This window comes from Micromys minutus (assembly GCF_963924665.1).
Source record: "Micromys minutus genome assembly, chromosome: 11".
Lineage (NCBI taxonomy): Eukaryota > Metazoa > Chordata > Mammalia > Rodentia > Muridae > Micromys > Micromys minutus.
This window is the reverse complement of record NC_137980.1, coordinates 50,257,682-50,285,110: the sequence shown is the minus strand read 5'-3', so window position 1 is coordinate 50,285,110 and position 27,429 is coordinate 50,257,682. Positions and strand designations below refer to the sequence as shown.

The 27,429-nt window shown below is 40.8% G+C and overlaps 1 protein-coding gene across 1 annotated transcript in view; it reads right to left on the bottom strand.

Moving 5' to 3' along the window:
• Positions 1-24,673, bottom strand: part of RBL1 (RB transcriptional corepressor like 1) — a gene marked incomplete at its 3' end in the record, with an annotated part of 57,138 nt that extends 32,465 nt beyond the window's left edge. The window contains exons 1-11 of the mRNA XM_080924858.1: positions 24,503-24,673; positions 20,568-20,701; positions 18,337-18,537; positions 17,923-17,987; positions 17,702-17,830; positions 17,441-17,601; positions 13,973-14,022; positions 13,104-13,290; positions 12,012-12,178; positions 7,025-7,137; positions 6,765-6,868 (exon numbers count right to left, since the gene is read on the bottom strand). Coding sequence (XP_080780984.1) covers positions 6,765-6,868; positions 7,025-7,137; positions 12,012-12,178; positions 13,104-13,290; positions 13,973-14,022; positions 17,441-17,601; positions 17,702-17,830; positions 17,923-17,987; positions 18,337-18,537; positions 20,568-20,701; positions 24,503-24,658 — 1,467 coding nt within the window. The 5' untranslated portion in view covers positions 24,659-24,673. The remainder of the gene's footprint in view (positions 1-6,764; positions 6,869-7,024; positions 7,138-12,011; positions 12,179-13,103; positions 13,291-13,972; positions 14,023-17,440; positions 17,602-17,701; positions 17,831-17,922; positions 17,988-18,336; positions 18,538-20,567; positions 20,702-24,502) is intronic.
• Positions 24,674-27,429: the final 2,756 nt, after the last annotated feature.

Sequence of the window (27,429 nt, the reverse complement as noted above, 5' to 3'; positions counted from 1 at the left end):
GGTGCCTGGGTTTGCTGGGAAGGGAAAACAGAGTAGGTTTTTCCAAGTGGAAATGGGAACAATAGGAAAGGAGGAATGGAGGGAGAAAAAAAATTCAAAATAATCTGTAAAAATATTATCCTAAATTATCAGAGATAATTTGATAATTAAGATATAGGTCTAGGACTTTTTATATGTGTATATAATCATATATACATATATGTCTGTATGTATCATATATGTATCTATACAGCTCACTCTCAAGGTCATAAAAATTTCCAACTATCTTTATTCTTGTTTATCTGTAGCTTTTGAATTTAAATGAGGGACATAAAGAATGAACCTAGAAATGTTAACAAACAAAATAGTGGTAGTTCCATTGGAGAAAAAAAAAAAAACTTTAGGGTTGTTTCTTTTCTTTTAATTATTTTGTCAGCATAAACGTTAACACTGAAATAAAAGGCAAAATAATATAAAGCTAAGAGTTCAGAAAGAAAGTACTTCATTGGGAAAACAGAGGCCTCTTTCTTCAAGGAGCATAAGATCTAACATGTTACTGGGCAGTCAGTGGTGGTGTACACCTGCAACCCAGCAGTGTGGAGGCGAAGGCGGAGGCAGGTGGATCTGAGTTCCAGTCTACAGATCAAGTTCCAGGACAGCCAAGATTACACAGACAAACTCTGTCTTGAACTCCACCCCGTACAAAAAAAAAAAAAAATCTAACATGTTTTCAGTTTTTAAAAATGGTTATTTGGGAGCCAGAGGAGAGATGACTCAGTGGGTAAAGTTGCCTAGCAACAAGTGTGACAACAGGAGCTTGATCCCTGGGACCCAGATACTAGGAGTGAAATCAACTCTTTACCTCCACACACATACCATGCCATGTGCTCCCCCAACATAAACATTAAAAAAAAAAAAAAAAAAAGCTATTTGAGCCAGTGAGACAGTTCAATGGGCAAAGACGCTTGCCTTGCTTGACAAGCTGAGTTTGATCCCTGAAAGCACATAAACCTGGGAGGAAAGAACTGACTCCACAGTCTTCTGACCTCCAAACCCGCACCACTACATGCACATGGCCATACACACATCATATACATGATATTTTTAAAATTCATCTTCACTTATTTTGCTGGTATATGTTTGTATGTCTACATACAAGTGTATATACCATAATGCCCATATGAAGGTACTGTATGTGTGTTGTGAGAATCAAACGATAGTTGTCAGGTTTGCACACTAAGTGCTTTTTACCCACTGAATCATCTTGCTGGACTCCAAACTTAATTTTTTAAAGCCATCTATGGCCCTTCTTTTATTAAGAATCACCAGAGATCAACAAGAAAAAAAAAAAAAAAAAAAAACCCAGAAACTCCATTCAGGATAAAGCCAAAAGTAATCTGTAACCACAACACAAGTCAAAGACCAAAAGAAGAATGATAAATGGCTCCCAGACAAAAGATACTCAAACATACTCAAGAGTCTATAGACAGACAAGACAGACAGATACTTAAAGGAACTTGATGTATGAAGCCTGGAGGAAACAGCATTGATGGTACAGCAAGAACGCAAAGTAGAAATAAAGCAAGAACAGACACGGGGGCAGGGTGACCTGAAAACCTGCAGGGGTCAGACTGTGGGAGGGAAGAGACATACAGCCAGTGTTCTGAGGGTCAAATGATAACCCTTGAGGGGTCTGAACTGTTCTCTAGAGAAGCTAAACGAGACTTAACAGATACTTAAGAAAAGGTAGACAGGGCTGGAGAAATGGCTCAGGTTAAAAGCACTGACTACTCTTCCAGAGGACCTGAGTTCAATTCCCAGCAACCACATGGTGGCTCACAACCATCTGTAATGGGATCTGATGCCCTCTTCTGGTGTGTGTGAAGACAGCTACAGTATACTCACATACATTAAATAAATAAATAAATAAATAAATAAATAAATAAATCTTTTTTAAAAAAAGAAGAAGAGGAGGAGGTAGACATCTGTAATTGGGGTGAGACAGTTTCCCTTCCTACAACAACCAAACAAGAACAGGACACCAATAGGTGTACCTCTTATTCCCAACCACTAGAGTAGACAACAACTGAGTAATGCCTTCAAAGTCATAAAGAAAAATGTCCATTTAGAATTCTGTATATAGGCTGATACCAATAAAGTGTCAGTCAATAATAAAACATTTATGCAGACTTTGAGGAAACTTAGGAGTTGAGAGATGTGCTTAGTGGCTAAGAGAAATGGCAGGTCTTCCAGAGGACTAAGGTTCAAGTCCCAGCATCAACACGGTAGCTCACAACCAACTGTAACTCCAGTCCTGGAGGATCCAGTAACATTTTCTAGCCTCCCTGTGCACTTCACGCACATGGTGCACAGTACACATACATGCAGGCAAAACACACACATGCAGGACAAAAGTAAAAAAGAAAAAAAACCCTTTAAAAAGGAACTTCAAAATGAGATACGGTTTCTACATTGTACTGAAGTGGTGAGATACCTATACCAGTAGAATGAGAGTCATGTATGTGTGTGCGCACATGCGCAAGTGCATGCACACACGTGCACACAATCACAAAAAAAGAAAGAAAATACATACAAAGAGATAGAGCCTTAAAGAAATGGTCAAGAAAACCATCAAAACAGAAAAAGCAAGCAAGCAGAAGAAGAGTCTATCTACAGGCTGTATTTTTCAGAACTGCAAGGGAGGGAAGGAGAAAGGAGGAAAGAAAAGGGTACAAACAGCAAAGAGAAATAAAATGGCAGACTGAAGCTTCACCACATTAATAATTAAATGAAAGTGGGCTACAGTTACTAGCTAGAAAGCAGAAATGGTGGAATAGATATGAAAAAACATGACTTAGACTGGGCATAGCAGTGCATGACTGTAATTTCAGCACTGAGACAGGGGGATGATCACTGTGAGTCCACCAGAGCTCCATGGTAAATTCAAGGGCATCCTGGCTATATGAGACTCTCTCAATCAGGCCACCCTCAGAAAAATATGTGACTCAAATATTTGCTTCCTGTAAGAGACTCATGTAATGATAAGAGGTTGCCTGGAAGCAAAGCAATGGAAAAGGTGTACCATGGAAACATCAACTAGAAAGAAGTGGGAACCATTACAAAGACATCACAGCAAACAAAATTACCAGGGTCAGAGAGGGGACACTGTATGATGATAAAAGGATCAATTTACAGAGAAGACAAGGGAGCAATCTTAAATTTGTATGTACTAAACAGCAAAGCTTCAAAATATGAAAAGAGAAAATTCTGACAGATTTGAATGACACAAATTCACAATTATATCCAGACATTTCAGTATCCCTCTCAACAACTGATAGAAGCAGAAAATCAGCAAGAAAATAAGACTCAGCAACGTCTTGAACAACAATATCAGAGATAACAAATCACAATGTGATAAAATACAACTGGACAGTTAAAAGAACATTCCATACAATAGAAGAATATACATTTTCTTCAAGGCTCTATAGAACATTTACCAAGAAAACCTCCATTTTAGAATACAAAAAAAAAAATGTCAATAAATTGAAAGAAGTGAATTCACAGGATGTGTTATAACTACTGTATTACACCAATGGCCGAATGGAGTAGGAGACAGAGCCAGTGTGAAGGCCTTCCTCCTTTCTGGTAACAGAGTTCTGCTCAGTAGACACCATTTATTTGTGGTTTTATTTTCTGAGGTTCCTTTAATTTGCCCATGATCAGTCTTAATTCAAAAATCTTAACGAACAGACAATAATTCTTAAGTTTTAAATTATGTGCTATTCTGAGCAGTACAAGACAGCACAGCGCCTCAGTCTACCCTACTGTAGATGGGAATCATCCCTTTGTCTGGTACATCCATATGTATATGCCACCTGCTTATTAGCCACTTAGTGGTAATGATCATGGTGTGGTATCTCAAGGCTTATGTTTAAGGACCTCATTTTACTTCCTAATGACCCTAAAGTGCTAGAGTAGAGACAGTACCACAGAGTGCTTTGTGCAGGGCAGGGGAAGCCCAATAAGGCACCTGGAGAGATGGATAACATTCATGTAACTCTCATTATAGCACCTTGTTGTAACAATTACTAGTAGCAACTACTAGTGCTGCGCTCTCACTGTGCCTGAATACATAACTCAATCAGCAGGCACGATGACACATCTGTCACTGCAGGACTTGGGAAGCAAAGCAGGAAGACTGCTGCCAACTTTGACTACATAGTAAGACCTTGTCACAATACAAAATCAGGCTGGTGAGATGGCTTGGCAGATATGGGTTCTTACCACCAAGCCTGAGGATATGAGTTTAATCCATCAGGGTGAACGAAAAAGAACCTAAAGCTGTCCTCTTCCCCCCCCACACATACCCTACAACATGCATGTGCATAACTGCAAGTTCATGCTTAATAGTTGTTCCAAAATCCCGATAGCAAACCAATTTATCACAGGTAATCACACATACATGAACCAGATATATAAGAATCAGAGCTATCTGAAAACTATCTCCTCCCCAAATGGGACGACCAGGTCTTAACTTTGTTCTGGTTACAGGACCCACACACGGCACACCTGTAGAAGGTCAGACATTATTTTACTGTCAATTTCGTTGTTCCGATGCTGTACTGCTTAAGCTGTAATCCCTGTAGGAAGATGATCTTTCTGTTACATTTGCAACTTTCTATGAATGTGTAACTATTTAAAAATAAAAGTAAAAATTTTACTTCTCTCTTAAGTGTTCCATTAAGATGTTAACATAAACCGCAAAAGACAAATGTATGAAATCCAAGAAAAAGAACCAATACTAAAGAAATAAGAAGAAAATTCCAGGGTGCAGCAGAGAAAGGCTACCTGCTTCTGCCGGAACAGAAGTCATGGTTCTAGGACTCACTGAGGAGCGCACAGAGGGAAGGAGGCGAAATGGAAGCAACTTAGGCTGGGTTTAACTTTGTAAAAACTTTCTTTTAGGGGCTGAAGAGATGGCTCAGGTAAGGACACCTGAGGCCAAGCCTGATGACCGGAACTTGATCCCCAGGACCTACATGGTAGAAGGAGAGAAACTGACTCCCCCAAGTTGACCTCTGACCTACACATGCACACCACACTGTAATGTAAAGCACAATCCGCCCCTCTTCCAAATACATAAATACACGGTAAATGTAAGAAACAAAAGAAAAATAAAATACTTTTAGCAGTCCTTGAGATGTTCAGACTTGGTCAAATATTTTTAAAAAATTTGTTGTGGCCTTCTTTTATTTTTTTTTTTAAGAAAAACAAATGCTATTTTACAATGCAGGAATCTCTGAGTTATAAAGGAATAGATAATTGTCAGCTTAATCATTTGAGGGGTGGACAGGGCACAGAACGCTCACTCAGGAAGAGAACACTAACAGATACAAAGATGTTGTCTACATGTTTGACCTTTCTACTTGGAGCTGGATAGCCTGAATGTGTCATAATCAACAATAGAAATTTAAAAAGAAAACCTTGCCCACATCTGCTATAAATTTCTGGTTCCCCACAATGGCCTACAGAGCCTGTCAAAACACTACTTCCCATAACAAAACTCCCAGGGCTCAAAGACAGCACAGCTGTGTTGTTGGTATTGCTGGCTGCACTAGGCCAAAGCCTGTAAGGGCACTGAAGAGGATACCTTTGACTGTCTACAGAAGACCTACCCAGACTTAACACTAAACACCAGAAGTGAAGCTTCTGGAACTGGTTAGAAACACTGTGGCCCTGTGGAAGGAACTGCCAGATTCATGAGAAAAAGCTGAGGCCAGTTTTAAGGCAGGATGAAAAGCATACAAAGAAGCTGTGTGCAGTTTAAAGAATAGTCGACTCCAAGTTGACTCATGTCTTCTGAGAAAGAAATCAGGCAAAAATGTTTAAAAATGAGTTATTAAGAAGAAGAGAATTAATTTTGCTTGGGAAACCAAAAAGACCTCAATCAACACATTTATTATCTGAAAGCTTCCAATAGGCTATTATAAATCTGGGAAGAGAAAGCTGAGTACTGAGCTTGGAAGAAGCTGTCCAGTGCACATAAGCAGGCATATATTTAGCTTGCTAAAGATGATTTGTTTATAATAATGAAGTCTTAGGAAGAGCAGATGGATTGAACAAAGTGACCTCATCAATCATGGTGTTAAATGATCAGGTGACATCACTGAGAATTAAGGGAGAAAACATGATTAGGCACAAGAAACTAACTAAGTCTCACTCAAGGTCTCAAGTTGTCAAACTAGAAAGGGTAAAGCTGGTTAACATTTGACATTCAGTTCCTTTCTCAGTAGCTTCTAGACTGCTGCCCATTGAATACATTTCTATTCCTGCCAAGTTCTGCCTTTGCTTAAGAACTGGACTGTCCAAGGAGAGGTGGTGGTGAATCATTCTGCTCTGTTGGAGGCAGAGGCTGTGAGGCTTTTACTGAAGACATTACTGTGTGTGTGTGAGGCGTTTACACTGGGGACAGTTATGTACAAGTTTGTGCTCCTATGTTCTGGGCCAGAACTGCTTTCCCAACTGTTGCAGAGACTAATTAATTAGGTAAAGTGTGATTCCCAGGCATAAATCATGTATAGAGTCGATGGCTGTACATATAAGTAAGTGTAAATTTTCTAGTAGAGTGTAAATCTTTTCCATAATCTCCCTCATAATCTTTTTCTTTTTCTTCAATTAAAAGTTAAGAAATTATGTAAATTTTAATTGCTTATATTGTATAGAATAAAAAGTCTTACTTTCTTAAAAAGAGAAAACGAACTAACAAAAAGGGTAGATTTACTTACTGACATGTCCATTCCATGAAGTCGTCGTGTTTCCTGGACCATTATAGTCTCTAGTATTTTATAATACAGAATTTCTGCCAGCTTTAGTCTGTTTATAGCAAAGTCTAGAGAAAACAGAGGAGAGCACTCGGTACTGCAACAATGACAACAGCAGGAGGCAAACTCAAAGCTCAGTCGTACAGTAACAGCGAGAGAAGGGAAAGACACTGCTGTGGGGACCTTCTCCACACTCACTGCTGTGCCAATTTCAGTCTCCATACCTATGTGAGATCCTGGCTGTTTATCCGTGGACTGGGTATAGTGCTGGCAGAAAGTCTCTCCTATTCCTTTCACTATTGTTATAATGTTTTCCATTGGATTCCGCATACAAGATCTATAAAATACAAGAAAAACCTGCTTATCAGAGAAACCCAGATTACCAACATCCCTCAAGATTCTTCAAGAATCACCTCAGGGTTGGGATCCAGCTCAGGGATAGACAGCTTGACTAGCACAGCCAAGACCATGGAATACAGATATACACCCGCGCACACACACATGCTGTGTACGCAGAGTCTAGTGAGTTCAGCACTGAGATACAAAACCATGAAGATTATGAGTTCAAGATCAGCCTGGGCTGCACAGCTAAAAACATATAAAACTCAAAGCTAAAAACCAGTACTTTTTAGTAGCCAAAGTTCTACTTTCAGTTATTAGATTATAATATAAAGTACATGTGTGTGTATGTGTGTGAATATACATATACACATACATACATATATACATATACATATATACACACACACATATATATATATAGAACAACACATAATAAAGGCATGTAGTCCCAATAAATTTCTATATTAAAATAATGAAAAGAGCAAAATTTCACATGTAAAAAAATTACATATAATTTTTAAAAAATTTGCCTACCTAAATATACATTACATAAATGCAAGCATAGAGTATTTTTATGACTGCCCTATTTTACTTTGTATACTCAAGGTGGACACACCATGGCATATTATTTGCTCCCCTGAGGCTAAATAATACCTTATTCTATGTCTACACAAAATGATTCTTTGGTCTATTCACCTGTGGGTATTTTGTTTCCACACACTAATGACTGTGAATAATGGAGCAGGGAATACAATGGTCAGATGTTTTTTTAAATACTATTTCAGCATGTGAGAAGGAGAGGCAGGCAGACCTCTGTGAGTTCCAGGTCAGCCAAAACTAGAGTGAGGCTCTGTCTCAATAACAGCAGCAAAACCACATAACAACAAAAGATGCTTCTTTCAACTTTTTAAATGTATTTTCTAGAAGTGGTATTAACCAAGAGTACTGTGTATCAACTTTATACAAGCTGGAGTTATCACAGAGAAATGAACCTCCCTTGAGGAAATGCCTCCATGAGATCCAACTAGTGATCAAGGGGGGAGGGCCCAGCCCATTGTGGGTGGTGCCATCCCTGGGCTGGTAGACCTGGGTTCTATAAGAAAGCAGACTGAGCAAGCCAGGGGAAGCAAGCCAGTAAGTGACATCCCTCCATGGCCTCTGTATCAGCTCCTGCTTTCTGACCTGCTTGAGTTCCGGTCCTGACTTCCTTTGGTGATGAACAGCAATGTGGAAGTGTAAGCTGAATAAACCCTTTCCCCTCTTAACTTGCTTCCTAGTCATGATGTTTTGTGCAGGAATAGAAACCCTGACTGAGACACCAAGTCATAGGATAATCAGCTTTTACTTTTTAAAACATTATTGTGTGCTGGTCTACATACAGACACAGGACACCTTGGGGGAGAGGGTTCTCTTTCCACTATGGATCAAATTTAGGCTGTCAGACTGTGCAACAGTTACTTTTTTCCAATAAGCCACTTCACCAGCCCAATAACCAGTATTGTTCTGAGAAAACATTTTACATTATGACTGTACCATTTTCCAATCCTCAACAACAATGTCTAAGGAGTCCAGTTCCTTCCTGTTGGGAGTGACACTCATGATTCCATCTTTTGATTTCTGGGTAGACATGGCAATCATGATAGACAGGAGGTAACTGCTCACTGTGGGCTTGGTTTGCACTTCCAGATAGAGATGCTCAGCATTCTTTCATGTCTAGTACACCCAATGGTGCTTCTAGTCCAAAGTTCCAAAGACCTTCCACATATCTCTGGAAAAATATCTTGAGTTAACATTTTTAAAAATTCATAGATTTGTGTGGGTGAGGAGGGAATGCAGGTTGCAGCAGGTATGGAGGTCAGAGGGAGTTTGTGCCATACGTTGTAAGTCTTAGGGACTGAGCCAGGCATTTGCTCAGCCGCCTTGCCAGCCAGCTTTAAGCAGGTTTAGTCTTGCTGTTTTGCCAGGTATGGTAGCGAACATTTGGTGCCTGCTCATACATGAAATGCATGCACTGCCCACAGAGGTCAAAGAAAGTGCCAATCTAATGCGGGTGCTGAGAATCAAACCTTGGATCTCTGCAAAAGCAGCAAGTGCTATTAACTGCCGGCCCATCTCTCTGGTCCAGAAGCATTTATTGGTTTTTACTATTATTTTTATTTATTTTGTGTACATGTGTGAACACATGTGGAGGTCAGAGAAAGCCATCTTTGCTCTTCCACCGTGTGAGTCCTAAGTATCACACTCAGACCGTCAGACTTAGCAGCCAAAGATAAAAGATAGTCCTTCTAAGCCATCTCACTGGCCGAAGTAATGTTTTAATATTGTATAATAAATTCATTCTTCTGCACAAGAATATTTTGTTTTCTCAACATCATTTCTTTCTACTCTTTGCCCACTGTATGGTATTGGTACTATCACTACCAATGACCACTTAAAAACACACACAGAGTTTATTTCTCTCCATTTTGTTTAAGTTTGTTTGGGTTATTTGCAGTGCTGAGGTTTCACATGAGTTCTAAAGGGTTTTTTTCCTATTGTGGCTTGTGGTTATAGTTTTGGGTTTGTTGTGTTTTGAGACATGGCCTCAGGTAGCCCAGGCTGCTCCTGAACTCGTCATACAGCCAAAGATGGCTTGAGGTCTGTTCCACCTGCTTTTACCCCACAAGAGCTAGGACTGCAGGCATGTCTGCGCACACCTGGCGCATGTCTGTCTTTATGTCCTTCTCATTCTGTCTCCGTTCCTCTCTTGCTGTGACACGCTTGCACAGATCTCACCACTTCTTTCAGTTTGCTCACGCTGTTCAAGAGCCATAAGACCGGATCCTCAAGACAGCCCTCCAGCCTTACCTACAGGGTCTCTACAGGCGTATTTTGGAGACTATGGAGACCATGGATTACTTTGTCAACCTTCTTATGACCTAAAGGTTTAGGAAACAAGGGGAGAGTGCAGTTGGTCCTCAGCTTTTGCTGGAGAACCACAATTTTCCTTCTCTTCTAAGATTTAGGTGAATATCTTCATTACAGGATTCCCTGGGGCTATCTTTAGTTTTATGAGGGCCTTTCCCTAGTTATCATGAACTCTAGAAAATAGAAGTCTTGTGTAGTATTCCATAATTCTGTTTAAACCCTAGTGGGAATACATGGGGACATTCTCTCTCCCCCTCTGGATGAACTTTAACACATCTACCTACATAATCTACTTGTTCTCTCTTAGTGTAAACTACCCTCTTTTCTATTTATTTTTTGAGACAGTGTTTCATGTAGTTCAAGAGATGACCAAGGAGTATGACTTAAAACCATTCTCTTGTCTCCAGCTCTCAAGTGCTGGGATTTCAGGTGAAGAGCTCCACTCCCAGCTCCGCCTTCCCTCTTCTCCTTTGAGATATTTTATTTACGTATATTATTTCACATTCCTAAATAATTCTCAGGACTTTCCTGTCTATGTCTTAACACCCTGCTTTTTCAAGGTTTACCACGCTAAGCCGTATCTCAGGCAATGACTGCACTGCTCTTCCTGTGAGACCGACCACAATCTTGCCAACTCTGATCACAAATGACTACGAGTTAGAAACTGATGAGTGTGGAGCATAACCTCTCTTACTTTTCTCTATTGGTGTCTATGTATATCTGTGGACGTGTCTGCGGATGCGTTCTCTCACTAGCCTGGGTTCTCAGACTAGGCGAGGTGAGCTACCAGTGAGCCTCAAGCATCCTCTTGTTTCTGCCTCCTCGGTGCTGTGGTTTACAAAGGCACAGCACCACACTCAGCTTCTTTAGTGGAATCTGGTGAATCACACTCAGGGTCTCAGCACTTTACCAAATGAGTTATCTTTTAAAACTGCCCTGTGCTCACATAACCACAAAGTGCTCCTTCCTGCTCAGTCATCAAGGGAAAGAGGAGTGAACCAGAGTCATTTGTAGCCTAAGTTATTTGACAGGACTAATTCTCAGAGGACAACAGTGGCCTGGACTTGGAAATGTTGTCACTTCTCTCTCCTAGCTCTCCTCCTTGCTTTTGAGACAAGGTCTAATGTCACCTAGGCTGGTCTTAAACTCCTGATCCCTATGCCTCACCAGAAGGATGGAGGAAAGGGTCCAGTGTAGAGCAGAGATGAGTACCAGCACAATTCTATCAAACACACCCTGCCCAGTACCACCTGTTGGAGATGGCCGTAACAGAATCCCCCATTACCTTTCCTGCTCACTAATCTAGAAGTTTATAACACAGAGGAGCTGCTGATCATGATTTTCCTTATTCTCATTCTTCTTGTATTTCACTAGGAATCAGAGAAGAATGCTCTCTGCTCTAGCGTCATCCCACCACCTTTACCAGGAAACAAGTCTTAAAAATCGATGCCATGAAATTCCACTATCTACTACCCCCAGGAGGTGACCAGTCTCACCTTGAATAACCACTCCGGCTGAATTCATTTAAAGTGAATTTAGGGGCCAGTGAGATGGCTTAGTGGACCTAAATTTGATGTCCATTATCCGCATGGTGGAAGAAGAACTGACTTCAACAAGTTGCTTTGTTTTCTATAAACATGCCATGGCACTAACCCTTCCCCATAAATACATACAAGAATGCAAAATACACTAAAAAAGTAAATTAAAAAAGAAAAACCACAAATAACTCAAGAACTTACAAGAGTGGAGTGTTGCATTAAATAAATTTTCAAACACACTTAAAAGCCTATCACTCTATGAAAGAACCTAATTTTTCAGTAGATACTTCTACCTAGATGTCAACATATTTTATGACCAAACTTGCCACATGTACTCCTAGTCTCAAAAATGTGGAATATGTTAAAAACATAACTGAACAGAGAATATGATTTTAATAAACATTTGTAAAAATGACATACTTACTCAAAAATACTCAGAAGCTGTTCACTTGGTGCATTTTTTAATCCAGCTACAATACTCTGTAACCGGCTTACACTTTGAGTAGCCGAAGCAACAGGTGTGGTGACTGCCTCTTTTTCTTGTAAATACCGCCGTCCAGTGAGTGGGGTGGAAGGGGCAAAGGACCGCTTCTGTCAGAAAAGGAAGCTGGGTCAATCTTTATTATTTATTTATTTTGGGTTTTTCAAGACAGAGTTTCTCTGCCCAACAACCCTGGCTGTCCTGAACTGCTTTGTAGACCAGGCTGGCATCGAACTCACAGAGACCCACCTGCTTCTGTCTCCTGAGGGCTTAAATAAAGCTATTTACCATCAGGCCCAACAAAAATGTGTAAGATTAATGAGTTATTTCCTCTGACAAATGTCTAATGCAGTGTGTATCCCATCTTCTCTATTCATGTTTACAGGCACATTTCTTACCACTTTTCCCCCTTTACAGGCTACCCACCAGATGCCTAGCAATATTATGCTAATGACACTTGTACAACTGAATCATACTTCCTATCTGTAGTCTCATTTATGTCATACAGCATATCAAGAAATCATATCTACCTACTTGAATTGTACACATGAGGAAATGAGCACAGATAAGAATAAAATCTGTGTGATTGAAGTAAGAAGAGCTTAGAAGGAAGCGCCGACTATCTGCAAAGCAGATTTTCCATTAGCCTTTGTCCTCTAACAAATCTCACATGTAAACATAGAATTAAGCCTTGGTTGGCCCTCAACACTCCAGTCTACAGCTACGCAGCGAAAGTCAGACAAAAGCGCTTGTGTCAAACACAGGGAAGTAACCTACAATTCTGAAGCAACATAACAGGCTAAGCTGAAGCAGAGGGACCTGTAAGAAGGAATAAGTGTTATGTCAAAAGACACTTACATATATGACAAACCCAGAGTGTTGGAAAATGTACATAAAGCATGACCAACAGCAAGAGTTCACAAATTACCTTTTAGGGCTTTCATGGGCAATATGAATTAGTAGAGGAAAGGCAGTATCTAACTTGAAAGATGCCTCTGCTGTTAGTAGAGAGAGAGAAAGGCCAGGCTAGATTACTTTTTCAAAGTGCTGCTGAAGGCTGCATTCCACACTGGCCTGTGATGGCAGTTTCCCACATGGGGTGTCAGCAGTGAACTTTCGAGGTGTCCCAATCTCCTCCTCTGCATCTGCTCCCAAAAAGATCCTCTCATCAAAGTCCCCGACAGTTAGAACATATTCTTCATACTCCTTGTTCACTGCTTTGCTGCAAAGAGAAGACTGAGCTGTGCAGACACGTATCTCAGCATAAAGACACACATGGCCTGGGGAAAACACTGTATTTTATTACCTTTGTTCATCTAAGAATCTCAGAGGTTCCTACCTGACTAGGAACATTCATGAGAGTCACGGCACTGGCTTACCTTGAAGTGCAACTCAAAGCAGACTATGTACTTAATTTTAAAACAGTGACACTAATTCAAGAGCAGAAAGTGACATATAATCACTGAGGAAATAACAGTGGCTTTGAAATAAGGAAATTTCAATTACTAACATTAATTAATTAGGAGAATATAAGATCAAACACTGTGTATTTCTGAGTTCTCACAGAAGAATGTCTCAAATGTGAATATTTCTTAAATGTATTTAGCCAACGAGGCTTAATGACAATTCCAATCAATCCCATTAAAGCAAGATTTGAATATGAAGGAGTTATTTAGTGTTTCACTCAACAAATTTCAACAGATCATTATTGCCAGCCTATGACATGCCATACACGACTTAGCTTGGATATTTACCTATTATCTCTGTGATCTCATCCAGCCTAGGCTGGCCTCAAACTCACTATGTAGCAAGGCTGGCCTTGAATTTCTGATCCTCCTCCTCCACGTCCTAATGCTGACATCACACACAGGTGTGCGCCACCACACCATTCTGTAAATACTTACCTATTATCAGTAAAACTGGAAAGATCCAAGAGACATTCACCTTTTAAAATCTGCCAACAAAAAATAATTTATGGAATATTAACAAGCACAAAAATGAGATTTAAAAGAATATTTTTACACATATACAACATGTGTAAAAAAATTATTAAAAATTTCAGACCAGGGACTCAAGACACGGCTCAGTAGTTAACAGCACTGGCTGTTCTTGCAAAGGACCTGGATCCTGCTCCTGGCACCCACACTGTGGTTCATGACCATCTGTAACTCCAGTTCTAGAATTTCCAATGCCTCTTCTGACCTTGGAGTGATCTTGTAAACATGAGGTGCACACACGTAAACACTCAGGCATACACATACATAAAATTAATTAGATCAATATATTTTTTTAAAAAAGAACATTTAGACTGGTAAAACCTCTATCAAGAAATACTAAACAAAATTAAAGTCAAATTTCATTCTTCTCTAGCACCATCTCCCAATTAAAGTAAATCAAGGTATTTTGATGTTAATGGTCCTAAATATTAAATTTGGTACTTTATTCATGCTAAGTGAGCACTACACCATTGTACTACGCAGCCCTAAAAACAAATTTTCAGAATAATTCAAGGTTAGTCTATGAAAATGCTTTACAAAATTTTAAGAATATTTTTATTAATTCTTTAAGAACTGCATAAATGTTACTTTGACTTTATTTAGCCCCTCCTAATTCCTCCCAAATATACCCCACCTCCCTCCACCTGACTTCAATTTGTGCTGCTCATATACTTGGGCATACCAGTAGAGCCACCCACTGGCATGTGGTTAACCTATCATGAACCATACCACTAAAAACCCCTGAAGCTATCAACTAAGCACATAGTTCCTCAGTTAATGGGACTCTTCTCACTCCCTACTAGACTGCTGACTGGATTGATCTTGTGCAGGCAACCAAAGCTGTTGCAAACTCACTGAAAGGTTCTGTCAAGTCTAAAAGACACTGCTTTGCTCTGGTCCTCCCTGAACTCTGGGTATTAGAATTCCTCCACTGTTTCCAAAGGATCCCTGAGCCTTGGAGGGATGTTCCTTTTGTGGCTAAGCACCCACTGACATTTATTCTCTATGCTAAGAAAGCACACTTCACAAATAATCTCACCAGCAGTGCTGGTGAGAGAGATCCATTATCCGTATCCATAACCATATTAGTCATGAGAACATGCTTCAGGCAAGCAAAACGTTTAGAAGGAATGCCGGGTATGGTGCACAGGTAGAGGCCAAGGGGATCAGTAGTTTAAGGTTAAGGTTGTCCTTATTCCCACAGTGAGTTTGAGGCTAGCCTAAATTACATGTGGTCTAACAAAAAACAAAAACAAATCCCTAACAACTAGAACAACAACAAAAAACAAAAAAATAAGAGGAAATTTAGGGGGTTGGGTAGTTAGCTCAGTGGTACAACACTAGCCAGGCATCTACGCAGCCCTGGATTTGATCTTCAGTATCACAGACGGGGAGAAGGGAACATCATGATCCCTATTACAAGTGAGAAAAAAAACTACAGTCATCAGTGGTTCCAACTCTTACTATACTTGGGTTGTTGTTGTGCTACAACATGAAAACACAGGAATGGAGAGAGCTGAATGCACACGTCAGAATCCCCGTCCTAAAAGTGATAGCCATCCTTTGCCTGGTAACAGCTTACCACAAAGAAATCCCAACCCTGAACTGATGTAGCTTCTTGTCAACAAGACAAGAAGTATCATCCTACGAGCCAAACACCTCTGGCGCTAGAGCTGAGATACTACCCTGTCCAATACAGAACACCTGACTAGCCTCCAAGTATGTTCAAAACCACAACGATGGTTTGGATGATGGTTTTGATTTCTGGGATGAAATAAATTGTTATAATAATTATGCCAAGACAATAGCCAGTTGTACACACAACATAAGGAGTGGGGTCACTAGACCAGGGTATACTGCATCTGCACAATATATTCTTTAAACCTTTACTCTCCCGAAAAGGTTAAACATACCCACATGAAACCATGATTTATATATCCTCCATGACGGGAAGACTAAATACAAAGTAGGGAGGAGACAAAAACCAGTTAGAAAAGGCTTTGTGGGGCTGGAGAGATGGCTCAGCGGTTAAGCTCATATATAATAAATAAATAAAATCTTTTCAAAATATTTTTTAAAATATCTTTTTCAAAGCATTATTTATTTATGTATGTGAGTACACTGTCGCTGTCTTCAGACACACCAGAAGAGGGCATCAGATCCCATTACAGATGGTGGTGAGCTACCATGTGGTTGCTGGGAATTGAACTCAGGACCTCTGGAAGAGCTGCCAGTGCTCTTAACTGCTAAGCCATTTCTTCAGCCCCCATAAGTAAATCTTAAAAACAAAACAAAACAAAACAAAAAAACCTTAAAAAAAAAATTTTAAACCAGGCAGTAGTGACACACACCTTTAATCCCAATAATTGAGAGGCAGAGACAGGTGGCTCTCTGAGTTTGGGGCCAGCATGGTCTATAGAATTAATTCCAGAACAGCCAGGGTTACACAGAGAAACTCTACTTCAAAAACCAAACAACAGGGCTAGAGAGATGGCTCAGTGGTTAGAGCACTGACTGCTCTTCCAGAGGTCCTGAGTTCAATTCCCAGCAACTCCATGGTGGCTCACAACCATCTGTAATGGGATCTGGCACCATCTTCTGGTGTGTCTGAAGACAGCTGCAGTGTACTCATATAAATAAAAATAAATAAATCTTAAAACAACAACAACAACAATAATAATAATTAAGTAGATAAAAATTTCTTAATACTAAGTAGGGGACCAGAATGATAAGTTAGACCCAATCCTTTCACTGAGGAGAAATGACAAGGCCTAGTTGAATTATGTGACACAATGTTCAAAAAATAAGTTAATCCATAATAAACTAATTCAGAAATATACTTGGAAGGCAGAGGCAGGCAAATCTCTGTGACTTCAAGGCCAGCCTGGTCTACAAAGTGACTCCCAGGACAGCCAGAGCTAAATAGTAAGACCCACTTACACAAAACCAAAAGAAAAGAAAGCAGTTGTTACAATAGATTTAGTAAGCAGCAGCTACTGAAAACTACATCTGTCAGAAATCAGTTTGTTCTGACCTCATGCTTTCCATGATCCTTCATCAAGAGAATGCAGGTTTCTGTCTGAACCCCCTCAATTTCGGGCACCGCATTTCCCTGACACTGTTTTATCACAGCGGACACTGAGACTCAAGGGCACTGGATCCCGAGAACCTGAAGTTACAGGAAGTTGTGAGCTTCCATGTGGGTGCTGGGAATTGGACCTGGGTCTTTTGCAGGAGCAGTAAGTGCTCTTAACTTAGGAGCCATCTCTCTAGCCCCAGACCTGGGCTATCTGACCATGGGTCCTAGAATGTTGGGAAGATTCTTTACTTTCAGATTGTTCCTGACCCCAAAACGTCTTATTTAATGGTTAGTACCTTCTTATCAAAAAGTTTTGAAATATATGGTTTGAAGTAATGCTCCTTTATTCCTTTTGCTTCTACTAGAAGTCCGTCGTGCAGATCACAAAGTACAGCAATGATACAGGGTGGCTCTTCTGCGGCTCTGAAGTCCGGAGCATGGAAATCAGACGGCAAACCTAGGGACAAAGCATGAAGAGAACAGTCAGGACAGAAGAACAGTCAGTTTTTACACCTTTTCTGAAAATTAACAATTATTTTCAAAAATAAATATCTTACCTTTAAATGATGGATTTAACAAGTCTCGTCGATTTGGGCACATTATAGCATTGGCAAAAATCAAGTCCAAGCAGCACAGAAGTAAATGATATGAGTTTACTAAATCATCACCAATCATACGGAAATTACCTTCATAAGGAAAAAAAAGTTAAAATCCAGAAACCTTCAGTGTCAAACATCACCAAAGCCCAGAGCAGAAAAGCACCAAGAGTATAACCTACCCTTAGTGTGAACAAAGAGTGTCCAGCAGAAGTTAAAGAGATCCTTAACACTGCACGGAGTCCTCCTGAAAAGAGAGCAATGTTTTGTTTTTGTTTACTTTTCATTTGGTCTGACTAACCTACTAAGCACTGAGAGAGCAAATATAAACAAAGGGTCAAACTACAAGTACAATTCCCCTCTGGTGGACAGACAGACAGACAGACAGACGGCTTAGAAGCAGACTCTGCAGCTTTCCAGGGTGCGTTCAACAATCAGATTAAAGAAAAATAACTAAAGTATTTCCCTAATTTTGAAATATAATTGTCCATGGATTTCAAAAATAAACTTATGTCTCTGCAGAAAAGTAAATACAGACTTTTAAAATTGTCTCCTAATAATTTTGCATCACAAATATAGTAGATTAAGGGCCTTACCTCTGCTTTCTGCTTCGTGGCAACTTTGGTAGCTCTTCATATGGATTTTGAAAGATATCTAAAAAAATGGGCTCAAATTTCTTAAAAATTACAGTAGATACTTCAAAATTTCTTTCTAGCCTTTCTATCCGCTCACGAAATTCTTGGGGTAGGTTTGACATGTCCATCCACTTCTTCATTTTACTAAAAAACTGTATTAAGCTTTAAAAAAAAGGAAATAAAAAAGCAACTTTAAAATCAGTCCATATAATGGATTGAAAATGACATATTCACTTCTTGGCTAAAAAAAAAAAAAAAAAAAAAAAACCCAAAAACAAAAAAAACTTTGTTTTAAAAACTTAAATTTATAAAAAACAACATAAACCCTCACCCTAGTTTAAACTTTCACTCCCAGCACTACAAACCACACTGGCTGCAGGAGCATCTTGGGGACTGAGAAAACCAAAGTGACAGCAGTCCTCTATGATATAGGCAATAAAAGCACCTAGCTGATTCCCTCATCCTCTACACAGAACTAATGTTCTACATATCGTTTATGAGCCAATGTCAGTCAACAGTGTGTAGGTTCACAAAGTTAGTTTGAAGAAAAAAGAAGTCTCCCAAATGAAAAGTTGTTCACAAAGCACCAGACTACTACAGGTTGTGAATAATGTTTAAGTGTTTGAGTTCTTTTTGTTTGTTTGAGACAGAGTTTTCTTGTATAGTTCTAGCTGTCCTGGAACTTGCTCTGTAGACCAGAATGGCCTCAAATTCAGAGATCTGCCTGTATCTCCCTCCCAAGTGCTGGGATTAAAGGTGTACAAGTAGATACTTAGAATATCACAACACTTTTATTCCACTTTCTTGGGTTATTCAATAATGAGTATACTCTCTTTTATAGTCTTAGATTAAATCCTCATAGTGTTGGGGCTGGAGAGATGGCTCAGTGGTTAAGAGCACTGATTATTGCTCTTCCAGAGGTCCTGAGTTCAATTCCCAGCAACCACATGGTGGCTTATAACCATCTGTAATGGGATCTGATGTCCTCTTCTGGTGTGTCTGAAGACAGCAACAGTGTACTCACATATATACAATAAATAAATCTTTTTAAAAAATCCTCATAGTGTCAAAAGTTTACCTTATTATATATAATATAAAATATATAGAGAAATGCTTGATAATTTCTTTTATATGTTTTCAGTTAATTGTTTACAAGTAAATTTGACATGTTAACTAAAATCTGAAATTCTAAAAAGTATTTATCAACAGCAGCAACAAAAAAAGAAAGGAAGTAATACTATTTTTTTTTTTTTATTGTCTTCTTCCAATTAGTTGCTATAAAGAACTTTTTCCTTTTTGGCAGGGAGTAGACTGGGGTAGGGCTTTTGGCAATTACTTCCTTTAGTCAACCTTCCCTGGAAATTAGAACGCAGTTTCCTGGTATGTATGTACCCTAGGCTGGATCTGAACCATCGTGGCCTCAAAGTTGTGATGTCCCTGCTGTAGCCTCTGGAGTGCTAGGATAACTGATCCAACCTATCATTTGCAGGCTCCACACCTTTAAAACTCAACTTTCTATCTCTGATAAACTAAGCACAGTAGCATCTGATGCTCATGTAAAGTCTCCGTCTCCATCCACCTCTAGAACTTACTGTATGTACTGATCTAATTTTTGAAGCTGTAACTGTTGTTTAGAGACAAGTATTATGTAGCCCAGGCTGGCTTTGGACTTGCTACACAGTCAAGGATGATCTGAATGTCTAATCTTCCTGTCTCCCACCCCAGCGCTGAATGACAGGCTTATGCTATACCAGCCAGCTTTCCTATGGAACCTGGGATAAAGCCTATGGCCTCATGCACACTAGGCAACCACACTACCAACTTAGCTATACATTCAGCCCTACGTTAACATTTTCTAATAAGATCTCCAAACCCTTGGAGATGTAGTTATAGAGTCATGAGCCTCTGACATGGGTGCTGGGCACCAAATTCAGGTTCTCTGGAAAAGCAGGAAGCCCTCTTAAGCACTGGGCCGTCTCTACAGAACCTTCACTCTAACCTTTGAGAAAGAGGTGTTATTCTGACTGGACTGCCTAGCCAATAAGCCCCCAGAATTGGCCTGCCTTGGTCCCCTGCGTTGAGAATCTGGATCACAAAAAAGTTGGCACTGATGTGGATACTCTACCAACTGAGTCACTTCTCTACCCAAATCTAGTACTTGTAAAACAGTTGGAAAAATCAAAATGTCTTACCTTAACTTAGCTGAGCGTAGTATTCTGGTCAGTGAGACACAGTTTCCCTCCATGACACCCTTTCCCACCGTAGGGATGATGCTCTTGCGGCAAGCAACATATAAAGAGCATGCCAGCCAGTGTATTACTTCTCCCTGCAGGCCAACGCAAACACCATACAGAGACACCTTGAAATGCTTGTCTGCAAGAGGCCTTGCAATTTCATTTGTCTAAACTCTGAGAAAATATGGCTAAAACAATCTCAAACATCAGTAGAGACCTCTGTGTTCTTCTTGTTCTTAGAACCATAGCATGAAGTCAAATCAGAACATTTTCTAAATGTCTAATCTAAAAGTAGATCTCTTACTTAATTCCAAATTTAGTATTACGAAAAGAATTCTACTAAAATCTCTTTGTATTATCTTTCTCAGCTTTTTTTGTTTTTTTTTTTCTCCAAGACAGGGTTTCTCTATGTGCTGGTGTCCTCAGTTTTAAAACACCAGTCATGTTCTTGATAATATTTATTCTTTTCTATGTTTTATGTTTCTTTTTAACCAATTTGGCAGAGAAAATAAAAATAATAGAATTGAAAGTCAGTAAAGGTGTTACATGTCAAAAATATTAATATTAATTAGTATATAATATCACATTAACATAACATATAGTATATTAATAAATTAATTTATAATAATATAGTAATATCTACAATATGAAGGACAATGCTTTTTTGTGAGGTAAAGATTTGGGGCATTATTTATCCCATAGTGAATTATCTTTAAACTATTAAACATAGTTCTCTACCATTGTGGTATCTCAGTTTACATGCTCTAACAAAAGTTAACAGTTGGTAATTCAACACTTAACATTTTGCTCTTGCCTTCAAATGTCTTCAAACTGAAGATTCCTCATGCCTGGACAAAATATAGTTGAAGTTTGAGGATTAAAAATTACAGATGCAGACACCAACATGGCTGTCTAAACAAGACCTGAACAAGGATGGCATCTGCAGGTTCGTAGACACGCTAATGTGGAAAGAAGAACCTAGATGAAAAACTACAAGCAACTACGGATGTTAAGAGAGGGAGAAAGAGCACAAACAACTGGTTCTCCAGCACCAAATGCTCAGCCCATGAACATAAGCACCAAGCAGGCTGCATTCATATATTTAGAAATACACACACATACACACACACACACACACACACAGAGAGAGAGAGAGAGAGAGAGAGAGAGAGAGAGAGAGAGAGAGAAGAACAACAATAAAGAAAAGGGGCCATGAATTTGAGAAAGCACAAAGGGGAAGTACATGGAAAGGGCTGGAGGGAGAAAAGAGACGGGAGGGTGATGTAATTATATTACAATCTCAAGGAAAATGATAATCCTAGAAAGAATTAGAGAGAATTACAGATGCAGGACGGGAGGGATGGCACTGCTGTATAGGCCTGAAGCCCTGGAAGCCATGTAAACATAGGAGAGAACTGTCTCAGCAGGAGTTGTTCCCTCACCTCCACACATGTGCCAAGGCATGGGTCCTGATTATAAATTAAAATTTTATATTAAAAAGATTTTGTGACAGGGTTGGAAATATACCTCAATGGTAGAGTGCTTAAAACAACAAAACAACAAAATCAAAGATAGCTCTAAATCTCCACGTCTACAGCTAAGAAACAGAAACTGTTCTCTATAGTTGGTAAAAATATAGGTTGTATGAATAGAAGAGAAAGCGTGGGAAATACAACATAGTAACTGACTTTGACTAGAATTCAACAAAGACTTCACAAAGGAAGATTTTAAACTGCCAGTAGCAAACTACCAGAAAGTGTGGGTTAGGAGAGTGAGGAGAGGGAAAATGTCAGCAGGCCCTTGGGTGAGTTAGATGTGGGGAGTCTGTGGGAGAGTCTCTTAGGGGGCAGCAGAGAGAAAGATCCAGCTCCAAGTGCTCTTCACCAACAACTACAAGAAAAAGAACAAGAAACAAAATACAGGACAGAATACTCCCAAATCCAATTCATATAGAAGTGCTTTCTAAAGCAAGCATTTAAGTGTCAATCAACTCTGCCTAATGCTGGACTTAGAATTTAGATCCTCGATCGTCCCTGGAGTTGCAGGAGAAGGGAAATCGCCCAGGCGGAGTGACCTGCAGAAAGCACGCAACTGGATTGTGCTCAACACTCGTAAGCATTTGAAACGTGTCTAGTTTCGGTGACTTGGCTTATCTGAGGAGAACAAGTAAGGCCTGAGAGACTAGAATGCTTTTCCAAGTGTCAAAAAAAAAAAAAAAAAAAAAAAAAAAAAAAATCAACGTATTTTCAACTGAGATATCATTAATTTTTCTTTATTTTTTTATAGCATATGGGCATGTGTACATGCACATGTATGTTCATGCGCTCACCTATTCATGTATACATGAATGACTGACAGAGTTAGATGCTGGGTGACTTTATCTATCATTCCCAACCTTTTAAGACAGACTCTCGCTGAACCTGGAGCTCTGTATCTAGCTAGACTGGCATCTGGGATTTGCCTGTCTTTACCCTCCGTTTCTTCTCCCCTGGAGATCCGCTGGGGATCTGGGTCCTCAAGCTTGCTCAGCAGGCACCTAATCCACGGAGCCAGCTCTCTAGCTGAAGTCTATTCTGCCTTTCTCTGAAAACATGTAAGTTAGCCTCAGGTACTTTTCTCTCATATGGGTCTAGACACATGTACAACAGCCACTCCCTACTTCCAGCCCCATGCCCAGCAATTTTTCCCCTGGCAGTCTGAGTCAGAGGAATCCTATACCTGAGTCCTGCCCATGTGTATGACGAAAGCTTTTGTTCATCTCAGTTATATGCAGAAATAGTCTGTCTTGATCCCCACTGGGATCAAAAAGATACCAAAATCCAGGATGTTCAAGTCCCTGATTTAAAAGGGCAATGCGTTTGCACATAACCTATGATCATCTATCTCTAGATTACTTAATGTAAATGCTATGTAACATTTTATTGCTTGTGGAAGAACAAGTCTGTTCATGCTCAGGACAAATGTAACTCCCCCCCGCCAATACTCTTGATCTGCTGAACCCGTGGACATGAATTCCACATACATGCCAGCACAATTCTAATGTAAACTTATGACCAATCTGGGTTTCTATATTAGAGTGACTCTAATTCTCTTTAAAAAAAAAAAAAAAAAAGATCTTGAGCTGTAACACCACCAAGAAAACAGGTTTAGTAGTCACTGCCCTGCTATAAAGACAAATCTATATATATAATAAAAGTTACTGGGAATATCTAGTGATAACAAGCATCATTTATTTTATTCAGAGCCGGACACATCAATCATCAGGACAACAGCCTGGCAGAGAGAAACAAGGGACCGAGAAGAGCTTTGTGTGCGCTGACTTTGATCAAACTCCCGAGCAAGATATAAATGAAGTAACCGCTACACACTGTGGCGGAAGAATGGAGAAGTTAAATGGTTCATTCGGCTGAGCCAGGCTGCCAGGCAAACTGCGTCACTTTGGACGCTAAACTAACTTCTTACGACCCCCACTTTCTCCTTCTGTGGAATGGGGATCCAATAGTATTTCAAACGAGTGGGGAAGACATAGTCAAAGGGCTGGGCAGCGATGAGCAAATTCATTTTACCACCGGATTAGGTCTGATCGATTTAACGGCAGCACCTCGCCGTTCGGGGCGCTGGGCGGCGCGCAGAAATCGAGTTTGAAAGTCTGGAGCCCAGGGAACCCCGGAGCAGCGCGGGACTCCGAACCAGCGGCTCCCTTTCGGAGCTCCGGTTTCCCGCCTCAAAACAAATGGGTGGGTTGGCCGAGCTACAGCCAACCTTCCCTCCCCGCACTCCTCGGAGACCCTCGTAGGTGGGGGAACTCCCACCGCCCGATAGGCTGGGGCGGGGGCGGGCCGGGGGTGGGGCCTGGCGAGGGTCCGGGCCGCCGCCCACCTGCCGCCGCTCACCTCTAGGCTGTAGTTGCCGCGGATGGCGGTGAAGTCATCCAGGGCTTCGGCCGCGCTCCCCTCGTCCAGGTTCAGCTCCTGACACAGGGCCTGCAGCGCCTCCCTGGCCGCGGCGACCGCCGCCGCCCCCTCGGCGTGGGGCTCGTCCTCGAACATCCCCTCCGGCCCGACGGGCGGCGCGACCGGCTCCGGGGTTTTCTTTTCCCTCCCGGCGAGCTACCCACAACCCCCCGCGACAAAGCGCGCGAAAATCGCCGACTTGAGCTCGCCTTCCCTTCATCGTCTGCCTCCGCTTTCCTTCTCAAAGAGTCCCTTTCTCTCCTGGAGCCCGCAGCAGCCCCGTCTCCGGGAATGGGATAAGAAGATGGACCTCGGACCCTGAAGGAGATCTAGCTCGGGCCCGGAGTGGGCAGCTTCGGCTCCTCACACAGCCTGCCGCGGGGACGGACGTGCGGGAGCGGGGCGGAAGGATCCGGGCCGGTGCTGAGGCTGCCGGGACTGTAGCTGGCGTCCCGCGCTCTCCACGGCGAGTCCTCTGCTGTGGGTGCCTAGGGGCTGCGAGTCTGTTCACTCTTGTGATAAGCCTTCTCCGTGACACTATCCTGTGGACCCTAAGTTTGTCAGCTCCCTGGCGCGCCTCCATCCCGCTCTCACTGAGCTTTGACCCTTGATGGAGATGGAGGCGGGGGGGGGGGGGGCTGTCCTAAGTGGTTCCTTCATCATAGAAGTGCCACGTCCGGGTCGTCGGCTCCCAAACCTCGCCAGAGAGGGACGCAGGGGCAAGGGTTTGAGGTGACGCCCCCTCAGCCTCACTCCCAGGATTCTGGGAACTGACCCAGTAAGCAGTCATTTCAGGAATAGGGATGGTCTTCGCACTCACCTGAAAGGTGTTTTAAAAACTTAAAACTAGAACCTAACAGTTTCCACTCAGAATCCTTAAGGAGATTCATTCTTGTCTTTAAAATACAGAAAAATGTGGCAATCAGATGCACCAGGTAATTCGTAACTTGAGAATATCAAGCTAGTTCTCAGTCAGAGGAGGCTTTTTCTCTGTTTCACCAAACACTGCTATTGTGTATGCCTTTGCCTAACTGGCTCTTGATCATTTAAGTCTAATTGTCACCTTCTCCGGCAGTACATCTAAAAGCTGACCCCTAACATCGTCTCCATTGTACCTTATATGAAATTGTCATACTTATTTATCCGCCCTTCCAAAAGAGTTGGATGGTAAGATAGAACCTTTTGTCTTCACTGTATTCCCTAGTTTGGATTATTTCTCCACACTAGGGACTTAGAGCAATGGGTTTGGAAAAATTACAGTGTCCCTTGTTTGGATGGAGTCACTAGAGAAGAAAACAGGGATGTCAAGGCAAATTATGACGAAATTCCTATGCCCCACAAAAGCCTCGTGTTAGTAATCAATCTGGTTTTGGACAAAATCCACTGACTACAGCTATGGCCTCATGGACGGCATAAGATAAAGACTACCAAGTTTGGAGATAGTACAGTGTTGTCTTACATGCTAGAAAGTACCATATTAGAAGGAATCTTTGGATAAAAATACAAAGGCATACTGCTGAGGGAAGAGTCCTGATATTGGGCGATGTACACCTCTCTTAATCCCAAATAGACCAATGACAACAGACCAAAGAAACAGTTCCAATCTCATCTAGCTTTAGTAAAACAATGAATTAGTTTGCTGGGGTTACATAGAGGGAGGAGCACGGGTGACTCAAAGGCATCTGCACCATTAAAAAAACCCATTCTTTCTGGGGTGACAACTGCAAAAGCTGCATCCTTGGAACTCCCTGCACACACACACCACACACATGCATCCCTGGGGAAGAGACCATGTGAGTCCTGTAACTTTATCAGCCTTCTAAACTTTGCTTTTCCCTGAGTCTTATGAGCTTCTTTCCAGGAGAATTATTTAGTTCAGAGTATATAAACCAGTAACATAGGTTGTCATCCAGGCCAAGGAGTTAAAAGATTTTAACTAGGATGGGCTACACAAAGGGCTGCCCTTCTCAAAAAAATGAAATAAAAACAAAACCAAAAAACTTCAGCTGTGTAAAATATCCTCACCCGAATCACTCAGTTCCATGCCAACTCTTGAGTTTTAATTAAATTGAGATTAAGATTGGTGGGACTCAAATTATGCTAGCTGAAACTTCTCCCTAAGGAGCTTGATTATTCTGACATTGCTAGACAGTTGGAGAATCTTTTGTAAAACTTTATTTAGTTTTCTCTTTATTTACAGAGCATACTATAGTAGAAATCCAAGTGCTTCTGAAGAAGCCTTGGCCCCGTGATAAGCCAGGCCTGCTCATCCATGAAGCAGAACAAAGAGGCCTGGAAGGTGAAGAGAAAGCAGACAGGAGCAAATGCACCAGATATTTTGGAGTGATTGAGTAAGGAGTGGCAAGAGGTTCCAGTGACATTGGAAATGGAATGAGGATGGGAGCTGAAGAGATGGCTTAGCAGATAATAAAGAAAGCCATTCATAACATCAGTTCCAGAAGAGCAGATACCTTCTTTAAGCCTCAGCAGTTACCAGCCACAAACACAGACTACATGTATACATGCTGCAGAACACACACCCATAAGCTAAAATACATAAGCAGATAAGCTTTTAAAAGCAAAAACATGCAAATGGGAAATAAAGTTGGGTTTCCCCATTCTGTTTTTCTAAAAATAATACTTGAATAATCTACTGTAAATTATCTCAAGATTATCTTATACATAATACTTTTTGTGTAAGAAATTTTAGTATTAAAAATGTAATTTTGGAGGTAGTTCAGTGAATGGCCTCTGTCTCTAAGTATGTACTTCTTTTTATGAATTTTAACCAACAAATATAAGTAAACTAAGCATTACTGTGCTTGATGCCATTTATTGGTGACACTATCCAGAAGATAAACTTTTAC